Genomic DNA, 18,606 nt, shown 5'->3' with positions numbered 1-18,606 from the left:
CGATCTAATCCTGTTTACATAAAGTAAGCCTGCTCCCGAGCAGGTTTACGCTTACGGATCTGTTGCTATGACAGCAAGTCCCGGATGAGCTTCGGGGAACCGAATGATCCAGGATCACGCGAAATCGTCAACAATCAAATCCAGCTAACTTACTTAGCGCGGTACGAAGAACGGACCCCAGGTAACTCAAAACTTTTTGTTTACAGCTGTATTACTTAAATGAGTACTGTGAGATGAGAATAGAAGATAAAATAAGCTATACTGGACTAATAAAAATGTTTTACTGAAAGAAACTGTGGTTTTTCCCATGTTATTGATTGTTGCTTTTATTGCTTAAATTACTGCAAAAATATTTGCTTATTGTTGAGGATTTAATACAGAAAGTACTTATGCTGGGATACAGGCTTCCTTGTATTGTATTTGTGATGTACTTTGATTAAAAGCCCCAAAACAAACAAGTGTTTTTTCAAAATCCCTGTTTCAGAATATCAGATGTACTCAAGGATCAAAGTGGGATTTCTATGTTTCTTTTAGCATAGTGCTTCTGGGTTAATTAGTGCTCGTTTTGTCTGGAAATGTATTTGTACTCTACTATCGTAATTAACTTTACTTGGGTGGCTGTATCTCAGGAGGTAGAGCAGGTCACCTACTGATTGGAAGGTTGGTGGTTTGATCCTTGGCTCCTCCAGTCTGCATGTCAAGTATCCTTGGGCAAGATACTAACCCCAACTTGCTCTCCGATGCATCCATCGGAGTGTGAATGTGTGTGAATGTAGTTAGATAGCACTAAGTATAGATAAAGTGCTTGTGAGAATGGGTGTGATTGGGTGAATGTGGCATATTGTATAGAGCGCTTTGAGTACTATACTTTGAGAGTAGAAAAGCGCTATATAAGAATCAGTCCACTTACCATTTATTTCATATTTTACTATTGAGAAGCACTTTGGTGTACCTCTGGTCTTTAAATGTGCTATACAAATAAAGTATTGATTGATTGATTATTTGATTTGACAGGTTGCAGAATTTTAAAACTGAATTAAATTTTTCTTTCTTCTTTGTACAGTTTGTGATCAGGTAATACGATACTCACTGCTCTTTGTGAATTTTCACAAGATAGTGGGAAAAATGTTTCATCACTCATCCAAATGACTTCTTCATTCTCAGAATTGAAGTGACAAATATTTCTCCCACTGAAAACGTTACGTCCAGATGAACAGAATCAACCTTTTGGGATTTACTTACCTGGATGATTGAGCATAAATCAAAATATATTTCAATTTGTTTAGCAAGACATCAAGCCTTTTCGTAATTTGAAAAAATAAGTATATAAAAACAAAAACCTATATTGATGTCACATACACACTTTTGCAGCAAATTAAAGTTTTAGCCATACAAAATGTATTAATAATCTCACAGCACAGCAAATGTCACAGTTCCAGAGCCAAACAACAGCAACTTGACATTCATGCAGGCCTCATATGAAATGAGTAATACTACAGGGATTATGAAACCGTTCATTCACTTAATTTGTAATTAATATGTGCATTATGTTTAGATTTCAAGTATCTGGAAAGTGTGATCGGCAAAGTTTGGTTTGGATAGTCATGGCATTGTGAAGGTTTTAGTCTTTCAGTGGATGAAGCCTGAGAAATGGTTTGCATACATCCAAGGCAAATCCTTACAGGATATGGTCAGTGGGGCAGTTTGCTGGTGTACTTAAAGTCTTACTTAGTTTAATCGCTGAATACTATGCTGCTCTGAGTGTTCGAAGTTAGCCTATGATGCAACATTTCAACATTTGAATACTGATGGGAACTGGGGGGTTTTCTGTCCAAGAGCTGTGTTGCAATGTTAACTCAATCTGCAGTATATCAGTGCAGCCCTGCTATTTTCTTTTACAAGAGGCTGTCACATTAGCTGCTCGGTTTCCACCAGCTGCACCAAGACATACAGACTGAGGACAGTGTGGATGGACCCATTTCCAAAACACATGCCATCATACTGGTGAGAGCTATGCTTCAAAGGCTTCCTGTCTCCAAGCCCAAAATAACTCACTTGCACACTTGGGGGAGGATTGTGGGTGAAACTGTGGGTAGGGAACCAAAATAGCAGTCTGTTGCAAACTAAAATAAATACAGAATAGACAGTTCATCAAATTATGAAGCTGCACGTATGCTTGGTAAATCATGATTCATTTAGCCAAACACTGATTGGACTTCAAGGGCAGTCTGTTCATTCATTCATTCATTCATTCATTCATTCATGCATGTATTTGTTAAGAACTGTAAATATTCAGTAGCTGTAAATGAAAAAGTTTTGTAGTTTATTTGATTTGAACTTTTTATCATATGTATTTTATGATCACAAGTCATACTGAGAATGATCATATTTTAAACATCAGCAGCATCATGCTGGTTTAGCCATGACAAGGGCATGATCTAAGGCTAAGGCAAATGTTATAAACCAAAATAAAATCTCTCAGATTTCCAAAGCAGGAAAATCTTCCTTGACAGACCCAACGGGAAACTGAACAGGTGACAGGGGTCATTAGGTTATGAACTTTGGGCTAACAACCATATGCAACCAAATCTCTGAGCCAGAATAGTATGCAGAGACCATTCATTATAGAGTGCCACTGTTCCTCATAAATCAGGCTGACAGTTCACGCTCTTGGACAAGTCAAGGATGGGACCTTTTACTGCAAAACTGATGACTTATTGTGGGCCTTGTCATATGACCCTATGTTTTTATGAATTCATGCTGTGTTACAGACCAGGCTTTTACACTAATGCAAAAGACTCATATCATGCTTCTTTTTCTGAAAGTCACTAAAAGGTGACCTTCAACACCCCAACATACTGTACATATCATGTAGGAGGCCAGAAAGTAGGCAACTGTTTTGAGCATGCTCTACTGTCTAACAGCATTGTATTCCCACCACACACCAACGCTTTTAAAGCACTCATTTACTGTTCAAGAAACCGTGTGCATTATAGTATTATATTCTTGTAAAATAGTTTATTTATGTTGTTTGTTGGTGTTGAGGAAGAATACTAACTAACTAGAATATTGCTGGGCAATAATTGGACATATGTAAATATTTTTGCGCATGCTGTGATGGTTTCAGCTGTTTTTTATTTGCGTAATGCGAAAGTTCCATCTACATCTACAGACCTCAGGAGAAAATCTTGCCAGGAAGTGTTTTATTCACAATTACATCAACACATCTCCGCGAAGTGTTATTGTATGGAAATCTTTAACCCCCTATTGTCTAGCGTACGATATTTGATACATGCAGGGCTTTTTTTTTTTAGACTTCTGTCGTCATCACCCCCCCTCCCCAAAAATATAAATAAATAAATGCACAATTAATTTTGCAAGTAATTTTTTTAATGCTAGATGTACCAAATACAATAAAAATTAATTAACTTGAATGGACTCACTGGTTATATTAAAATATGGAATATTTTAATTTTTATGGAATATGGAAATTAAAATGTCACTAATTTCTTCTAAAAAAAATTTTAAAAAATGAAGATTACTTTTTTAATAATTTTTTAATTTTACCAAATATATTTCTTAAATATTCAAATAAAGTATTTATTCAAGATGTTTATTTATTTTCTGTGACATTTACAGTGTTGTTTATCTGTCCCTCCTCCAACTCTTAACTGAAATCACTGGTGCATTGACATCAGCAGCAGTGACTGATGATTGTCAAAACCATGTTGTGTTTTGTAGCTTATAAAAATGCTGACCCTTTTTGCTTATGGAGATTCTTAATCAGTTATGATAAAAGACTGTCTTCTATGCCCTTTTGCAAAAATAAACAGAACTATCCCCATATGGTATCACACGGACTAAAATAACCCGCACAAGCTGAAGCTCAAGTGTCATGAATATGAATTAAATGAGTGTAAGTCACGTGTGACTGTGTGTGTGTGTGCGTGTCACATTGTGAGCAAGAATTAACTGTGGTCACTGATGATCATTCATAGAATCTTTACTCTTTATTCTAGTTCATCTGTATGAGAATAAAAAATATAATCAAGCAAGTAAACAGAAATATCTCAGCATCAGATATTGTGCAAATCAAACATTCAGTCAAAAGCCATAAACAACAAAAGCTGTAGACGATGAGGATATGGTTAACCATACTTATTCAGCAGTAGCAGCTGGAGTATTATCCATGCCAACTGTATACACTCTCATGCTTAATGGGAGAACTGCCAGCATGCCAGAGAAAGACTTCCAACCCTCTGAATTCTTCCTTCCTCCCAATTCGTGTACTTTCTATTATTTTCCCATGAAAAAGTATTACTGCCACCATCATTTTTCAGAAGTGACACCTGAATAATTATGGTTAGGAAACAGTGCACATCAAAAAGTTTCTCTTAATCACTGGTCTAGCAAAAAGAACGATAAATCAATCCTTGAAAGCATACTTTTTCTCTTCACTTATCTTTAACAACCCATCAAGTAATCAAAAATTGGCAAAGCATGCAATAACTCATAATCCATGTAAATCCTTTTACATTAAATTGCAGGCAAACAGTCAGATTGAAGCGTCACGCCAGGTCAGAGGTGATGTGACCGCTATAAATAATGAACTGAGTGGCTGATTTGAAACATTGCACTATGATCAGTTATTGATTTCTCTTGCTGAGACTGTCAGTACTGTTTCAACTCTCTGGTGAGCGCCGAGGTCACTCATCAAGCTTTGGATTTAAGATCAATGTAGCGTATTATGATAGCTTCATTGCACTGATCATGTAAATCATTTTAAGATCAACTCCAATTAGAAACGCTTATTATCAGTTAGAACAACTTATGCTATGAATATAAAGCATGTCTAAATAATGCAGTTATTACACAAAAAGCACTTATGATTGGTCCCTAAGTCCTAAGTTTAAAAAAAAAAAAAAAAAAAGCACTTAAACAGGAAAATAAATCTTTCCCATCATATGACAAAGACTAAAATATAGGATATAGGAAACAGAGGACTGCAGCTGCACTTAAGAAGCATCTAAAGCACTGTTTTTAAAAACACAGGCAGAAAAAAAGCTAAAAGTGTATGAATTTGGCCCCTGGAGATGACAAGCTGTAGCTGAAGCAGTTACAACCTCTCTGAACTCACGCTTTGCAAACCTGGCCAAAACACAGCCATTTCTAAAGCTTGTACATCTCAAACAAGTGCAAATTATTCACAGGCTGAAAGTATAAGAAGAAGCAGCAGAAAATTGAAAATTATAGTGATTATGCTGTCTCTCTGTAGCAAGCAGTAATGGCTGTTTGTCAAAGGCTGGCATAATGTGGCAACTCCAGTAACTATGCTACACATGCTTTATGTTTTAGTGTTACAGAGAAGATGCAATCTGTGTATCACATATATTTTGTAATGTCCCAGATTGAAAAAATATCCCTTTCCTCCCGTTCATTTTACACAAATGTCACCCTGAGAGTTGATAACACAAAATGTCCTTCAAACGGTTTAAGGTGTCTGCAACACCCTCCCAGCTTCTATATATTAGATTCTCATTCAAACCTTATATATACATAATAATCAAACAACTACTGAACTGACCTTTATGTGTACAATGCCGCACTAACAGGAGCGTAAAATCCTACATTTACGGACGTAAGCAAACGACACATTAACCAATCACGCTGTGAATATCAGACACAGTTTTAGAGGAGGCAGATTACTCACCTGCAGCTGCAAGGTGGACATTTTTTTCCCTTTACATGTTTTCAAGTATGACCCACATGAAATCCCCCTAATCCTGACATGTTTACCATTTTTGCGTGCCGTTTTTGGAGGAGAGACAGATGTGGCAGTACAGCATCCTCCTTTGTACATTATTGCAAATGCACCTACAACTGCAGTGTAACTTTTCATGTTGTGACGTCTTCACTCCGATAACGAGTGAGTTCATTTCCTGGCTACCAACGACAACACTGCAACTCGTCTTCAAACAGCCATATTACTGTTTGCTTCATGCCTGCGTTAACTAAAAAGCTGCACTCTCATAATTTATGTTTAGAGCAAAACGCACACTATGAGACACTGACGTCAGAGGACACACTACCATTTACAGTAAATTTCACTTTACAGCAGTGATAGCTAATTTGAAAGAGAACATACATGGAGATCTCCAACCAGAGAATCCTCTTGCAGACTCCATCATGCGGTTTACGTCATTTATTATGTACGTGGACTGGAGAGAGAAGGAGAGGGACAATCCTTTCTCTCGTGTTAGTGGAAATTAGCATCTTATAAAGCACATCACTAAACTATTTTGTTTTTTTCTTAACAGAAAATCTGAAGAAACTGTGGCCGAGTGAGAGAGTGCATTTGAACATTAAAATATACTGCACATTAATGACCTATTACAGAATAGTGTTTGCACGTGTTTTATCAGTCTCTGATGTTCTTCATCATCTGCGTGACAAACAGGTCTCTGATGATTCCTCCTCATGTGTGATCGGTAGATAGTATCAGTAGATAGTAATTTAACTCTGTGTCCCACTAAATCCACCACCCTGTTCAAGTGGAGAAAGGAAATTCATGGAAACTTGTAGGTTTGAATCACAAGCAAAGTGTTAGTTCACTTATTGGTCTTTGACTTCAGCTGGGCGACCTTAGCTTGTCCCAGCTTCATCTGAATATCAACAGGCCTCTCAAAGAAGCTGACTATGGCCGGTTCATTGAGCAGAGATGCTAGGACCTGCTCGAAGGAAAACGACCACTCGGTCTCTGAGAGGTCTTGACTGTTGTGGGAGCTGGAAGTGTCAGAGCTCTCTGGGGTTGTGGAGGACTCTTCAGTTGAAGACTCCTCGCCAGCAGTGGTATTGGCAGGCTTTTTGGACTCGGGTGGGCTGCTCGGCTCCTGCAGCCTCCGCCCCACCTCTTCCATCCTCAGGAGGAGGCTGGTCACATGAGCCACGGCTCGGTACAGTGACTCCTCCTCGGGATCACCATGAAAAATGTTGTACAGGGTCTTGGAGAACTGGATGAACTGAGTCTGCGATGGAAATGTGGGGGGAAAAAAAAAAAAAGTTAAATGAGTCAATTTATTGTGAAAAAGATGAAGTCACACGGACACAACAAAGCATGGTTTGAATTACCTGATTAATTCTGGGCAGGTCTTTGATGGTTTCCTCTTTCTTTAATATTTCATTCTGCCATTGTTTCAGATAGGCCTGCAGGTCAACCTTCCCTCTTCCTGTCAGTTTAATTGACAAACTTAACTGTGTTACAAGAAATTATAATCCTTGCACAAATCCTTGTTGGAGCCATTAATCATTTGTTATAAATTTGGGTGTAATATTACCTCTTTCAGGGCTTTTCCTTATCACACCATCTTCTGGAAGATCAAAGGCTGAAACAGGGAAGCAGCATATAAACAAACTGTAGAGAAAAATGCTTCCACGCAAGTGTTAAGACAGAATTATTGCGATATTTAGTTAGAAAAGAGGAAATTAAATTGGAGTTTTGAGGAAGGACAAGAGGTAGCTAACCAGTGAGTCTACTCAAGTGAGAAGAATCTTCAGTCACTGGAATAAAGTGCTGGATTCTTTGTTCCTTTAAGTGTAAAGGACTACCTGTGAAGGCTAAAAGATATTGTCTGTAAGTGCACTGAAAGGAAAGAAAAGACAAAGGAGAAAGAATTCACAAGAGCAAAGCAGAGTTTAGGGCTAGATTTACTAAGCCAGTTTGTTTCAATGAAAACATTAATTACCAAGAGCAGCACAAAGGAGTCAACAACGCATGCAGATCTGATGAGGATCTACTACCAATCAAAATAATGGTCTAAAAGCAGTTTTTAATGCATATGGTTGTCTCTTATGAGAGAAAGAGAAGCAATTCAGATCTATGGAAGACAGCTGAGGGAGAATCAATGAGAATCTGATTTAAGGGTGAACTCTGGTACAAACTGATGGAGACCATTGAGTGATCATGAAGGTCGAAACAGCATTCTTTTTGTCAGCTCAGGTTTATAACCACATTAAGTTGAAATTTGTGTACAACAGCTGACCTAAGGCTGTAAACAAACAAAGCATTTACATTCAGATTCTGGATGAGCCATGTGTTAAAGTTATTATGCCACCTCCATAAAGACACAAATTTCTCTGAGGTTTTGAGCACTATTTTTGTATGCCATATGAGACTGGAGCAATTTATTAATTGCCACTTTAAGCTCTGCTCCGTTATAGCAAAACAGTAGAGCTGAGGTCCAGAAATATAGATCTAAACATGCTTTTTTCGGTGATGAATACATTTTATCCTTTGTATGATTTCCTTCTACATTGTTAGTAAATCTGGCCAATAAATAAAGAACGCAGATGTTAAATCCACACAGAGGTATCCGATTTTTAGATTTAAAAATAGCTGTGTATAGAATTGTTAATATTAAACATGCTACAGTATTATTCCATGCATCAAAAAAAAGAAACACTCGAATTTTTCCTTTTTTTGCTCCAACCTGAGCCACGTCTACATGTGTGTGCATGTGTGCATGTTGGTTTAAATGCGTAGATTAAACAACTCCCATCACAAGCCAGAAATGTAATATTATTTTCCTGATAGCTTTGTGGTGCATAAGCCTAAATATTGCCACATAAGTTACACATTGCACTCCTCTCAGCAAAAAGACCAATACCAACCTCTGAATGCAAACTAATTAAGAATAAGTGGAGAAAACATTTCCACCGAATTTCCAACAATGAAAGTGTCCTGAAGTATAAAATGCTACAGAGCATAAAGAACAATGCAGACCTCCACAGGGCTCTAAGTTAAAAAGGTACAACAAGACATGCTGCGGTCACTACAGCCAATCACAACAGAGCTAACGTAACCGAGTGGTCACTGCTTTCCGCCTGAAACTGATAAATGACTAAAGCTGCTCCACAGCTCTTCTGGACTGAAAAACCTGCAGCGTCTCAGCTCTGAAGAGGATATGGCTCCAATCATTTCAATGTAGAGTTTGGCCCAGTTCCAGTCCCTCTTATTCATACAGAGGAAGCAAACAAAACAGCGATCAGTGCACAGGTGGCAAATTTGAAGTGCGTCTCCACCATCTTGTTTAGACTGTGGCACCAGGATGTGACCTGTCCTTGGTGCTGAAGCAATGTCCACTTTCCATGAGACCCAAAATAAGCTTTGCTGCTTGATGTTCACAGGCCTGGCACATCACAAGCGGTGACTCAGTGCTCATCTGCTGCTAAGCTGTCAGTTGTAATTTGAGCAGCACAGTCTCTCTTTCTGAAGAAACTAGCCCACTGCTAAATGCCCTCACAGCTCCTTAGACCTGTTGTTGCCATGACAAACTCTTTCACCCAGCATATGCTATTCTTACCCCTGCCTTCAACAAGCATCACGCACATAAGAGTCACACATTCAAGGACACTTTCTTCCCCGAGGCAATGTGCTCACTCATCAAATGCTGGGTTATGGGCTGAATTATTGAAATGACAACCCGTGTGCATTTCAGCCCTGCAGACCTCAGACTGACGTAACTATGTGACCTTTTATTTCACTTTGGGCTGCTTCTGTCAGTCTGCTGCTGCAGCGTGCATCAACTATATAGATTCCAGTCTGAAAACATTTGCTGCATTTGAACCTAAAGCAGTTTGTCATCACCATAGACACTGTGTGAAAGAAAGAGGTCAGAGGTTAAAGACAGTGTTGTGTAGTTTATGAGAGGCAGATGAAAATCAGATAGCAAAATAAAGGGCACAGGGCCATGAGAGAGAAGTTAACGATCTAGTCTTAAACTGAGATTGGTTTTATTAGTTGTTCATTACTTACCTGGTGGCAGGTGGAGCTTGAAGAGAAATTTCAACTTATTTGTGAAAGATCCGGTGTATAAAGTATCTATGGGAGACGCAAAAGTTATAGTTTCAGCAGTGGGGACACTGAGGTTAAAAGTTTTACTAGAACAGAGCAGAGAACCAACAAATGTACCAAGGGCACAGCAGAATTCTTTAAAGTTAATGAGACCATCCTGGTTCTCATCTATCAGGCGGAAAACCCAGAGGGAGAGGGTGCTCTTGATGCTGCAGAAAGCCCAGGGCTCCAGCAGGGAGAAGAGCATGCTGAACTGTTGGAAACCCAGCTGGTACTGCTCCAGATAGGCCAGACTGGGGTCATGATGGAGCAGAGCTGGGCTGTTCATTGTCCAGTAGCAGCTGAGGAAATGCTGCCTCTGAAAGTAGATAAACAGAGAAGGAAGCATGACCTGTCCATCTTTCTTATTCTAACAAACAGTTAAGCATGGTGACAATAAAGATACAACATTGAAGTTCATGACTCACTTTGAATAAATTATAAAGCTCGTCCAGTTGTGAGGCACTGAATCTGACATCTTGGGACACCACACGGATCTGAAAACACATTTGACCTCGTTATTAAGGCCACAGTAATATTACAATTCAATCTATAAATTACTTTCACTCATATTTTTCACACATATTGAGAAGCCTGTTCTAACTCGGCAGATGTGTTCCTGGTGACCAGAGTAAATGCATAGGCAGGTCTGACATCATTTGTAAGAGCAATTCTCATATTTTGCTCTAAAGACCTTTTATAAGTTATCCGTTTCCCCTAAAATGACCACTGCCTGCTCCATTCTGAATGCTGGGCAAACATTGATGGCCATGTTTGTTTGGATTTTGTTGTAAGAACAAAATTGATATCAGTGCATTCTCAAGCCTCCCATCCCTATTTTTACTTGTCACAACTAGGCACCCTAATCCAGGTCCTGCAAACAGGACTCTGAAGGGGTGAGGGGGAAATAAAATGCAAGGCAGCCAATAAGTTTTCACTCATCTAAAACTGCCACAAAAACCTGAATAGATATAAAATATATAACTTGTGTAATACTGTGTCCGAACAGGCCCCTGTACTAGTTACTCTAAGCTTACTTACCACGTTTTGCTTGGTTGTGTCCTCCAGTGTTTGAATCACATATAGTTTGTTTCTTTTCCGTGAACTCTCAACTTCCTCTGAACGAATATTTCCATATTTCTGCAAAGACCGTCACAACTTAGTTTTATTGAGAGAAAAAAAAAAAACGGTGGGGAGATTGTCTCTAATCGGTCACAGACTGAAAGAGCAAAGTTATACCTCATAGGCCTCTCGGATCAGCTCACTGATATCTACGCTGATGTGAGATGCTTTATCATTATTGCCTACTGAAGCTTGCTGCACTGTCGGGGGCAATGGGCTGTCTTTGTTTGTCACACTGTCAAAAAACCTGGAACAACACCAACAGACAAAGAGGGAGAGTATTATTTACAGTGTAATAATATTTAACAGTCTCGGACATGCATAATTTTTGCATTCACAGACTTGTTGAGGATGGTGACAGCTTCTGCATCATCGTGGCAGCTGATCAGAGCCTCCATGTTGTAGTCCAGCACGGCCAGGCCAAGCTGCAGGATGGCTTTGATTCCATCATAAAAAAAACAATCCACCACGTTCACGGCGCTCTCTATGGGCAGCACACTGATGAAAAGCGTGAGAAACCAGGACAGAGACACGGAGGAGAAGAAGCTCAGGTCTGTCATGTGTTCCACCAGCTGGGGGAGGTTTTCTCTAATCAGATCTTCGAACACAGCCTGGTCAACCAAAGCACCTGACAAAATATTTTCATAGTGAGACTTTGCTCCTGGCATAATTAAAATGCCACGCTGCCAGGTATCCAGCAGAAGCCAATCTTTCCACTCTTACCAATAATTCGGCGGTTGAAGTAATCTGGCAGCATCCTCTCACAGACGGCTACCAGCAGCCAGAAAGCCTCCTCTTCTTTTGCATACAGCAGGAGAACCGAGGTGAGAATGTTCATAGCCTGAACAGGAGAGAAATAAACAGTATGGTTTAATAGGCTTCTCCCTCCTCCTAAGTACACAATGGTATAATATATCATCACAAGAGGCAAGGGAAGGACATATTTCAAAAGTTATTTTAAGTACCTGGCAGTATCCAATTTTAGGGTTCCTGTAGGCATAGGCAGTAAGGACTCTGCGAAGAGCTGAGATTCCTGTGTCGCTCTGAAAGGCCGGGTGCTCGGGGAGAGAGCGGTGCAGGTCTCTTTCAATCTCATCTGTAGCCAGAGTGCTTGTGCCCAGAGACTGTTCAACCAGCTCAGTGTAATAGCCGGGGTGAGTGGCCATGTCGTTTACAGCCCCTACAGAGTGTACAAAAAAAAAAAAAGCCCCCACTCGGTTTAAAGTAAAAAAAGCACTTCAGTAGATGAAACTTTGATCACACAAGGCTTCATTAACCACTGACTGATGCTGCTTGTCACTATACGGGACACGGCAACTTTGATGTACAACCTGAGAAAAGCATCCACAGCTCTCCCCTCAAGGCCTCAGGAACGCCGCGCACAATCAAGTCTCGCGTCTTCCTGGTAAAGAACATACTCGTACCACGTCCATACTCAGAGAAATGGATGTTCCAAGACTGCTCCTTCATCTTCTCCTTAAGCTGTTAACCCAGAAGTATCAGAAGAAAGTTTTTCAGTTTGAGACATGATTGTATACATGCACTTTCTATGTACCACTGACCAGTTGTTTTCTTACATTCTTTCAAAATAAGCATCTGGAGGCATTACAAGATGGCTACTGAGGGAAAGGCTGTGCTTCTAAAAGGCAGCACACACAACAGTGCTACTAACAAAACGTGTATTTTTTTTAAATTCATGTATTCTTCATCTGATTTTATAACAACACCCAAGAACTAACCAGTCATCCACACTCACAGCAGACAGTTTCATGAGCCCATCTGAACCACAGAAACCCATCTGGATCTACATAAAGTTCCAGATCTGTCTGACATTATTTGTAATACCTGAGCAGACTTGACCCTGATCAAACTGTACATAACAGATGTGCTGTGTTTACACTGTAAATAAAGCAGCAAACCAGTAGTCATTATTATACTTTAAAAGGACAAAGAGCAGAAGTTGTATTCAATAATCCAAAGATTGCTAAACTCATTTCCTCATCAGGGGATTAACCATGCTGTGTCAATCAGGAAGACATAAATAACATAAAGTCTGTATGTATTTTACCACATACTTCAGCTAAGAGGATAGATTACAGGAGTCACAGGTTAGATGCCTATGAACGTTACAGTTTCATTTTGACTTTGTAGATTAATTGAGCTTGTTAATAACATGTGCAAATTGGACACTGATGGAGTCTTGGTTATAGATTTCCAATAAATGGTAAATGGCCTGCATTTGTATAGCGCTTTACTCAGTCCCTAAGGACCCCAAAGCGCTTTACACTACATTCAGTCATTCACCCATTCACACACAGGCAATGGCAAGCTACGTTGTAGCCATAGCTGCCCTGGGGCGCACTGACAGAGGCGAGGCTGCCGGACACTGGCGCCACCGGGCCCTCTGACCACCACCAGTAGGCAAACATAGGGTACCTTGCCCAAGATACTAACCCCAACTGCCAGGAGGCAGCCTGGGATCGAACCACCGACCTTCTGATTCGTGGCTGCCTGCTCTGCCACCTGAGCTACAGCCACCCCACCAATAATAAGTGCATCCTGTTTAGTTCTGGGTAGAACAGCTTTTTACTTTTTTGGGTATGGGCACAAATCCAAGCACATATGAAGATGTCTGCTGCACACTAGAACATGCAGATATATGCATGTGATCTGGTGATTTTACGCAAAAGGCCAGTAAAAACAAATCAATTTTCATTCGAGCAGATGAACTCTGTTGTTTACCATTTTGGGATCAAGGTTTTCAACATCCTGGGGGTGGAAAACAGTCATGAGAGCCTCGGTGCTCACGGCCTTGCTGCTGTCTTTCTGCCCCACCATTAAAGTTACGTCCTCTGGATTGTCCTCAAAGTGGTTTATGAGAGACTGACATTCTCCCCGTATGGCCTTCATGACAAAGACGTTAATCATTTTCAATGTCAGACAGCTCTGCAAACTACAGGATGACGTTTAAAGAGAAGCAAAATGGCACAAATGAAACAATCACAGCACATTACCTCTGATGAAGCAGAGTGCTGTGGGCTGGCACTAATCCCACACCTACTACGGATTGTATTGGCAAGCCGCTGATAGTCCCGCACCTCAGAGAAACGCAGCGCCCTCTTGCCGCGCACGCACACCGTTAAAGCTCTGCTGCTGGAGTCTGGTTTCTCAACGTTAACAACCTAGAAGACAGAAATAAGGAGACAGACGGTCACATATGAGGTTTTCTGTTGTTCATCAGGTTGTTGTTTTTTTTGTTTTTTTAAAGACAAAACACTTTTTGTTTGACTTTACCTCTCGCATTGGAATAATGACATGGCATTGACTTCCATCCTGACTGGCAAAACACAGGTAGTTCTCCGACAGACAAATCTTGCCAAGCGTGTTAAAATGGCTGAAGGGAACCCACAAGAAGCTCTCGTGCACCTCTAACAGGTTTTCCTCTTTGGGAAGCCTGAAAAATGTCCTGAATTGCTCACTCTTTGCATTAGCTTCTAGCCCTCTGTGGAAACAGAAGAGCACAAACATCAGCCTCCAGCCTCTATTCACATCAGTCATCCATTTACATGTATTTCAAAATGATCCACACTGCTTAAATATTATTATAAAATAACAGGACGTGACTCCCTTGTCGACTGGGATCAAATGAAAACAATGGGAAAAGTAAACAAACATTGGAACTGTCTTTAAAGAACTGGCACTGGCAAGCTCAGGCGTGACTTGGTTGGCAATCCTGGCAGGTCACACCAAACATAAACCCTATCTGACTCAAGTCATACTTTGTTTTCTCGGGTTCTTTAACTTTGCATCTGGCACTAACAGGATCGTGTGAAGCTGCACTGCACAGCATACAAAATATTACCTCTTTGTAATCTGCAGCGGGTCAGACAGCGCTGGCTCTCTCTGGAAGGACTCTTTATCAAAAAGACGCTTGATGGAGTAGTCAGCCAACTGTTCCATGATAACGAACGTTTCGTTCAGGTGCAGCAGCATGGAGAAGTAGTGATCCTCTCCATGAGCCAAAACATGGATGCTCTCAGTCAGAATGACATTAGAGGTTTTCTCCAGCCTCCAAAGCTCATCCCAGGAGATGACTAGTTTAACTGCACAGCATTAAAAAAATATGAAGTAGTTAAATTAATTGCTGGAAACAAAGAAAAAAATAAATACAATTATTCTTAAAACCTAAAAAGCTGTCATTACCTGGAACAAAAGAACTACTAAAAGATTCTGAGGCCATAAAAACCCACTATGACAGCAATTAGCAGCTGTCACACCCTTTATTACCACCAATCAACTTTCTAAAGACAGGCAGCAGCACGTGCTATGAATGGCAGAGAAATTGCTTACCCTCAGCTCCCAGAAGGTATGAATAGAAGCACAGGAAGTTTGTGCTGAGGTAGAGCCAGCCCTGGCAGGGTACTTTTCCTTTCCAGTAGCTGCATGAGTAATATGTGACCAGCTTTTCCTCTGGTGGCAGCTCAAACCACTTCTCAAACCTCAAGTGGGCTTCTCGAAACTTCTCGGGATCATCCTCCTGCACTAAGCATGTCTTCCCCTCTTCTGCAATAAGACCCTAAAATGTGACGTACACAGGGTTACTGCAGACTGTTTATATATATTATGGATATAATAATAAAGCAAGTAATCAACATTTCTGGGGATTAAAAAAAAAAAAAGGTCTTCCTAAAGTCTCACTCTAATCTTGCCCTGTACAAAGCTGGTGACGTCTTCGCTGGAGTCAAAAACAGAGAGCGTCCTCATAATGTTCTGCTGCAGCCAATCCCAGTGCTGAATAATCTCCTCTTTGGTGACACCTGACCAAATGTTAAGAGGAAAAAACATAATACTAAGGTCAGCTTAATCGAAGAAATGTTGCAACAACTAGAGAACAGACAGCAATATTGACATGAAAATGCAGAGGGGCGTACCGCATGCTATTGACCAGTACACTTGTGAGTCTGGCGTGTGGTGCAGAATGCGATAAGGGGCCACTTTGGAAGTGGAGTCCAACACAGTATCCAGGGTTCCTACAAGGAGGCCTGTAGCATAAAGTACAATGATGTATAAAAAAAAAGATAAATATCAGATTTACACATGAATCCTTATAGAAGCCTTCAATAATTTCTTGCCCTTCAAAAATGACATAAACAGAACTGTGTGCTGAATCATTTGCCTTTAGTTAGTCTGTGCAGGACTATCCAGTCATTGTTCATAGCTACATCTCAGACTGTGTTGAACGCATACTGACAGCGGAAATGCATGATCCCCCAGGTCCTCGTCAGGCCTAAAATTAGCTAAATCTGTTACCTCTACAACTTCTTTCTGACCTGCCCTCCATGAATAATTGACAAGGTCGAAGTGAAACCACTATCCTATGCATCGCGTCAGCATTAGACAGGCCACCCTGCTGAACACCCCCAAATATGCTCTAACGATGAGCTGCCAAGTAGTAAAGCATTCAGCAGATCAAACAAACACACTTTGCAGCGCAGAGCATGGTGATACTTCAGGTGTAAAGTGCCGTTTGCTTTGGAGAAGGGGGGGGGACCATACTATTTAACCTCTATTATCATTAACCCTGACAGTTAGGACATCAGTACATTTCTAGCCACTGACAACATTATTAACAATCTAGTAGATGGTAATAGATAATCTACAAAAGCTGGATGTATTAGAAGTATTCCTCTGAGTTCCAAGTTAGTAAAGAAGGTCTTGTGGGTTAAACTGGAAACTTACTTGGGAGGAATTTAAGGACTTGATAAACTTGATGTTGTATAGTTTGCAGAAAAAAGAAATTATTTATACACACTGTGTATATATAACGCTACATTGTGACTACTCGAGTGAGCATCAGGGTCTCTCCACAAAGTGGCTGATGCATTTACTATCTGGGGAGCTGACACAGCAGTGACATTACAATTGCCCAGGTTTAATTTCTAGCCTGTGTGAGAAACAGGTGCACTTGTTCACAAACTGACCCAGCTCACCAGCAGAGTGGAAATGCCCTTTTTAAACCAGGAAAATCAACAAGCAGAATACTTCTGCTTTTATGAGTTGCTAAATTGTTGGGTGACACAACAATCCCTTAAAAAAGTGAATACAGCCTGTAATACAGGCCCCAAGGAAATGAAATCAGCGGTGTAGTGTACAGACCCCCTCGTCCACTCAGCTATAAGAAACATGAAACAAACCAAACGGGCCAATGAACTGACACGTACTACGTAAACCAGCTGTTCAGTACCTAAACTGACTCACGTAATTTGGACCCATAGCTCAAACCTGTTGCAAAGACGCTTTTCCTTTTCCCCGCCCCCCCTCTGGGTTGAGGAGTAGGCTGTGTAACAGCACCCGCCCTAACAGTGGCAGACATCTAGTTAGCTAGGGAAATTCTCCGCGAGTTAGCCAGCTATTAACTTGCGTGTTTCCTTGTGGTTTGTGAAGCCGCAGCAGCTGTCCCGAAAATACGATATGACAACAAAACCGCGAACATTACCTGTCAAACCGCCACCACCTTCTCCGTACCCTCGTCTCCTCTGCAGCACGAAATACTCGTTATCCTTCTCGGTGACCCACAATTTAAAAGCATTTTTCAGCAGAATCTCTTCGGGTTTGAGCCACATGGTTCTAATGTCGCCAAGTTATCTGTCAAACCGACCTGACATTTCACGGTTATCTCTAACGTACCCCGACAGCAAACCCATGGACATTTGTTTGCGTCCGAATCCCTCCCTTCCCACGTCGACAAGAAATGCTGCCAAAAGTGCAAGGCATTGTGGGATTGTAGTTTCTGAGGAGAATGAGGGGCTGTAGGCGGGTGATACTGCAACAGCGCAAATATACTACAGAACTGTGTTGTAAAAGTTTCCAGACATCTACAACGTCTTTGCTGATCTTTTTTATTTTTTGCCTCACAAACTGGATATTAAATATAGTAAAACAAGTATACCCTGTAAACCCTGTAAGGTGTTGGCACTATACATCTACTGCATTCTCCCCATTCTTCCAAATGTAAAATTTTAAAGAGAAAAATGTCAATCAAATTACAAATATTTCATTAATGAAATGCTAACGCATTCCCTCCACTTTCTCATAAAACAGTATGAGTCATAACACTGATTAAAAGAGATTTGCAGTGTAAAAAGATAAAAGGTGGCATGGGGGTGGGATCAACAGGAAGTCAGAATATCTGATCAAAATAAATACAAAATCTAAAACTGTTGTACAAAAAACTGCACTCTACCACATAGGAGTTTAAACATCATTTTGTATTGAATAACAGTTTTACCATTTAATGAAACACTATGTAGACTCTTTTCCTTAAGAAAGTCATAATCCTAATTTGTGCCAATTATTTAGGCAAAGGTTTTTAGCAACAAATATACTTAAAGTACCTCAATTAAAACCTTAAAGTGCTATCATTATGCAGAATGCTTCCACTCAGACTCACGATTATATTATGTAATTACAATTGTTGATTTATTAAAGTGTACTGTTTCCCTTTAATTTGTTATTTCACTTTAATGTTGCAGGATTGTCTGTGATTTGAATTATATGCTGCAGAGTAGCTTTATATGCAGTGAAAAAGCATCATA

At 40.3% G+C, this 18,606-nt stretch overlaps 1 protein-coding gene across 2 annotated transcripts; it reads right to left on the bottom strand.

The window, feature by feature from the left end:
• Positions 1–3,987: 3,987 nt before the first annotated feature.
• tbc1d8b (TBC1 domain family member 8B) lies at positions 3,988–17,748 on the bottom strand. Of its 2 annotated transcripts, XM_012920821.2 has the most exons (21): positions 17,508–17,748; positions 15,943–16,053; positions 15,710–15,828; positions 15,362–15,587; positions 14,874–15,114; positions 14,306–14,513; positions 14,026–14,193; positions 13,754–13,915; positions 12,343–12,493; positions 11,977–12,191; positions 11,735–11,852; positions 11,354–11,639; positions 11,129–11,258; positions 10,931–11,029; positions 10,318–10,386; positions 9,968–10,208; positions 9,812–9,877; positions 7,522–7,614; positions 7,335–7,382; positions 7,129–7,226; positions 3,988–7,025 (listed from the first exon to the last, which is right to left on the bottom strand). In XM_012920821.2, exons 1-21 carry the CDS (start codon positions 17,632–17,634, stop codon positions 6,609–6,611), a joined length of 3,393 nt encoding a protein of 1,130 aa, XP_012776275.1. In that variant the 5' UTR covers positions 17,635–17,748; the 3' UTR covers positions 3,988–6,608. The 2 variants fall into 2 exon arrangements, with proteins under 2 accessions (XP_012776275.1, XP_004557459.2); XM_004557402.3 differs by lacking the exon at positions 7,522–7,614.
• Between the last annotated feature and the right edge of the window lie 858 nt (positions 17,749–18,606).

This window comes from Maylandia zebra, linkage group LG10, assembly GCF_041146795.1.
Source record: "Maylandia zebra isolate NMK-2024a linkage group LG10, Mzebra_GT3a, whole genome shotgun sequence".
NCBI lineage: Eukaryota > Metazoa > Chordata > Actinopteri > Cichliformes > Cichlidae > Maylandia > Maylandia zebra.
This window is presented reverse-complemented; position numbering and strand designations above follow the sequence as displayed.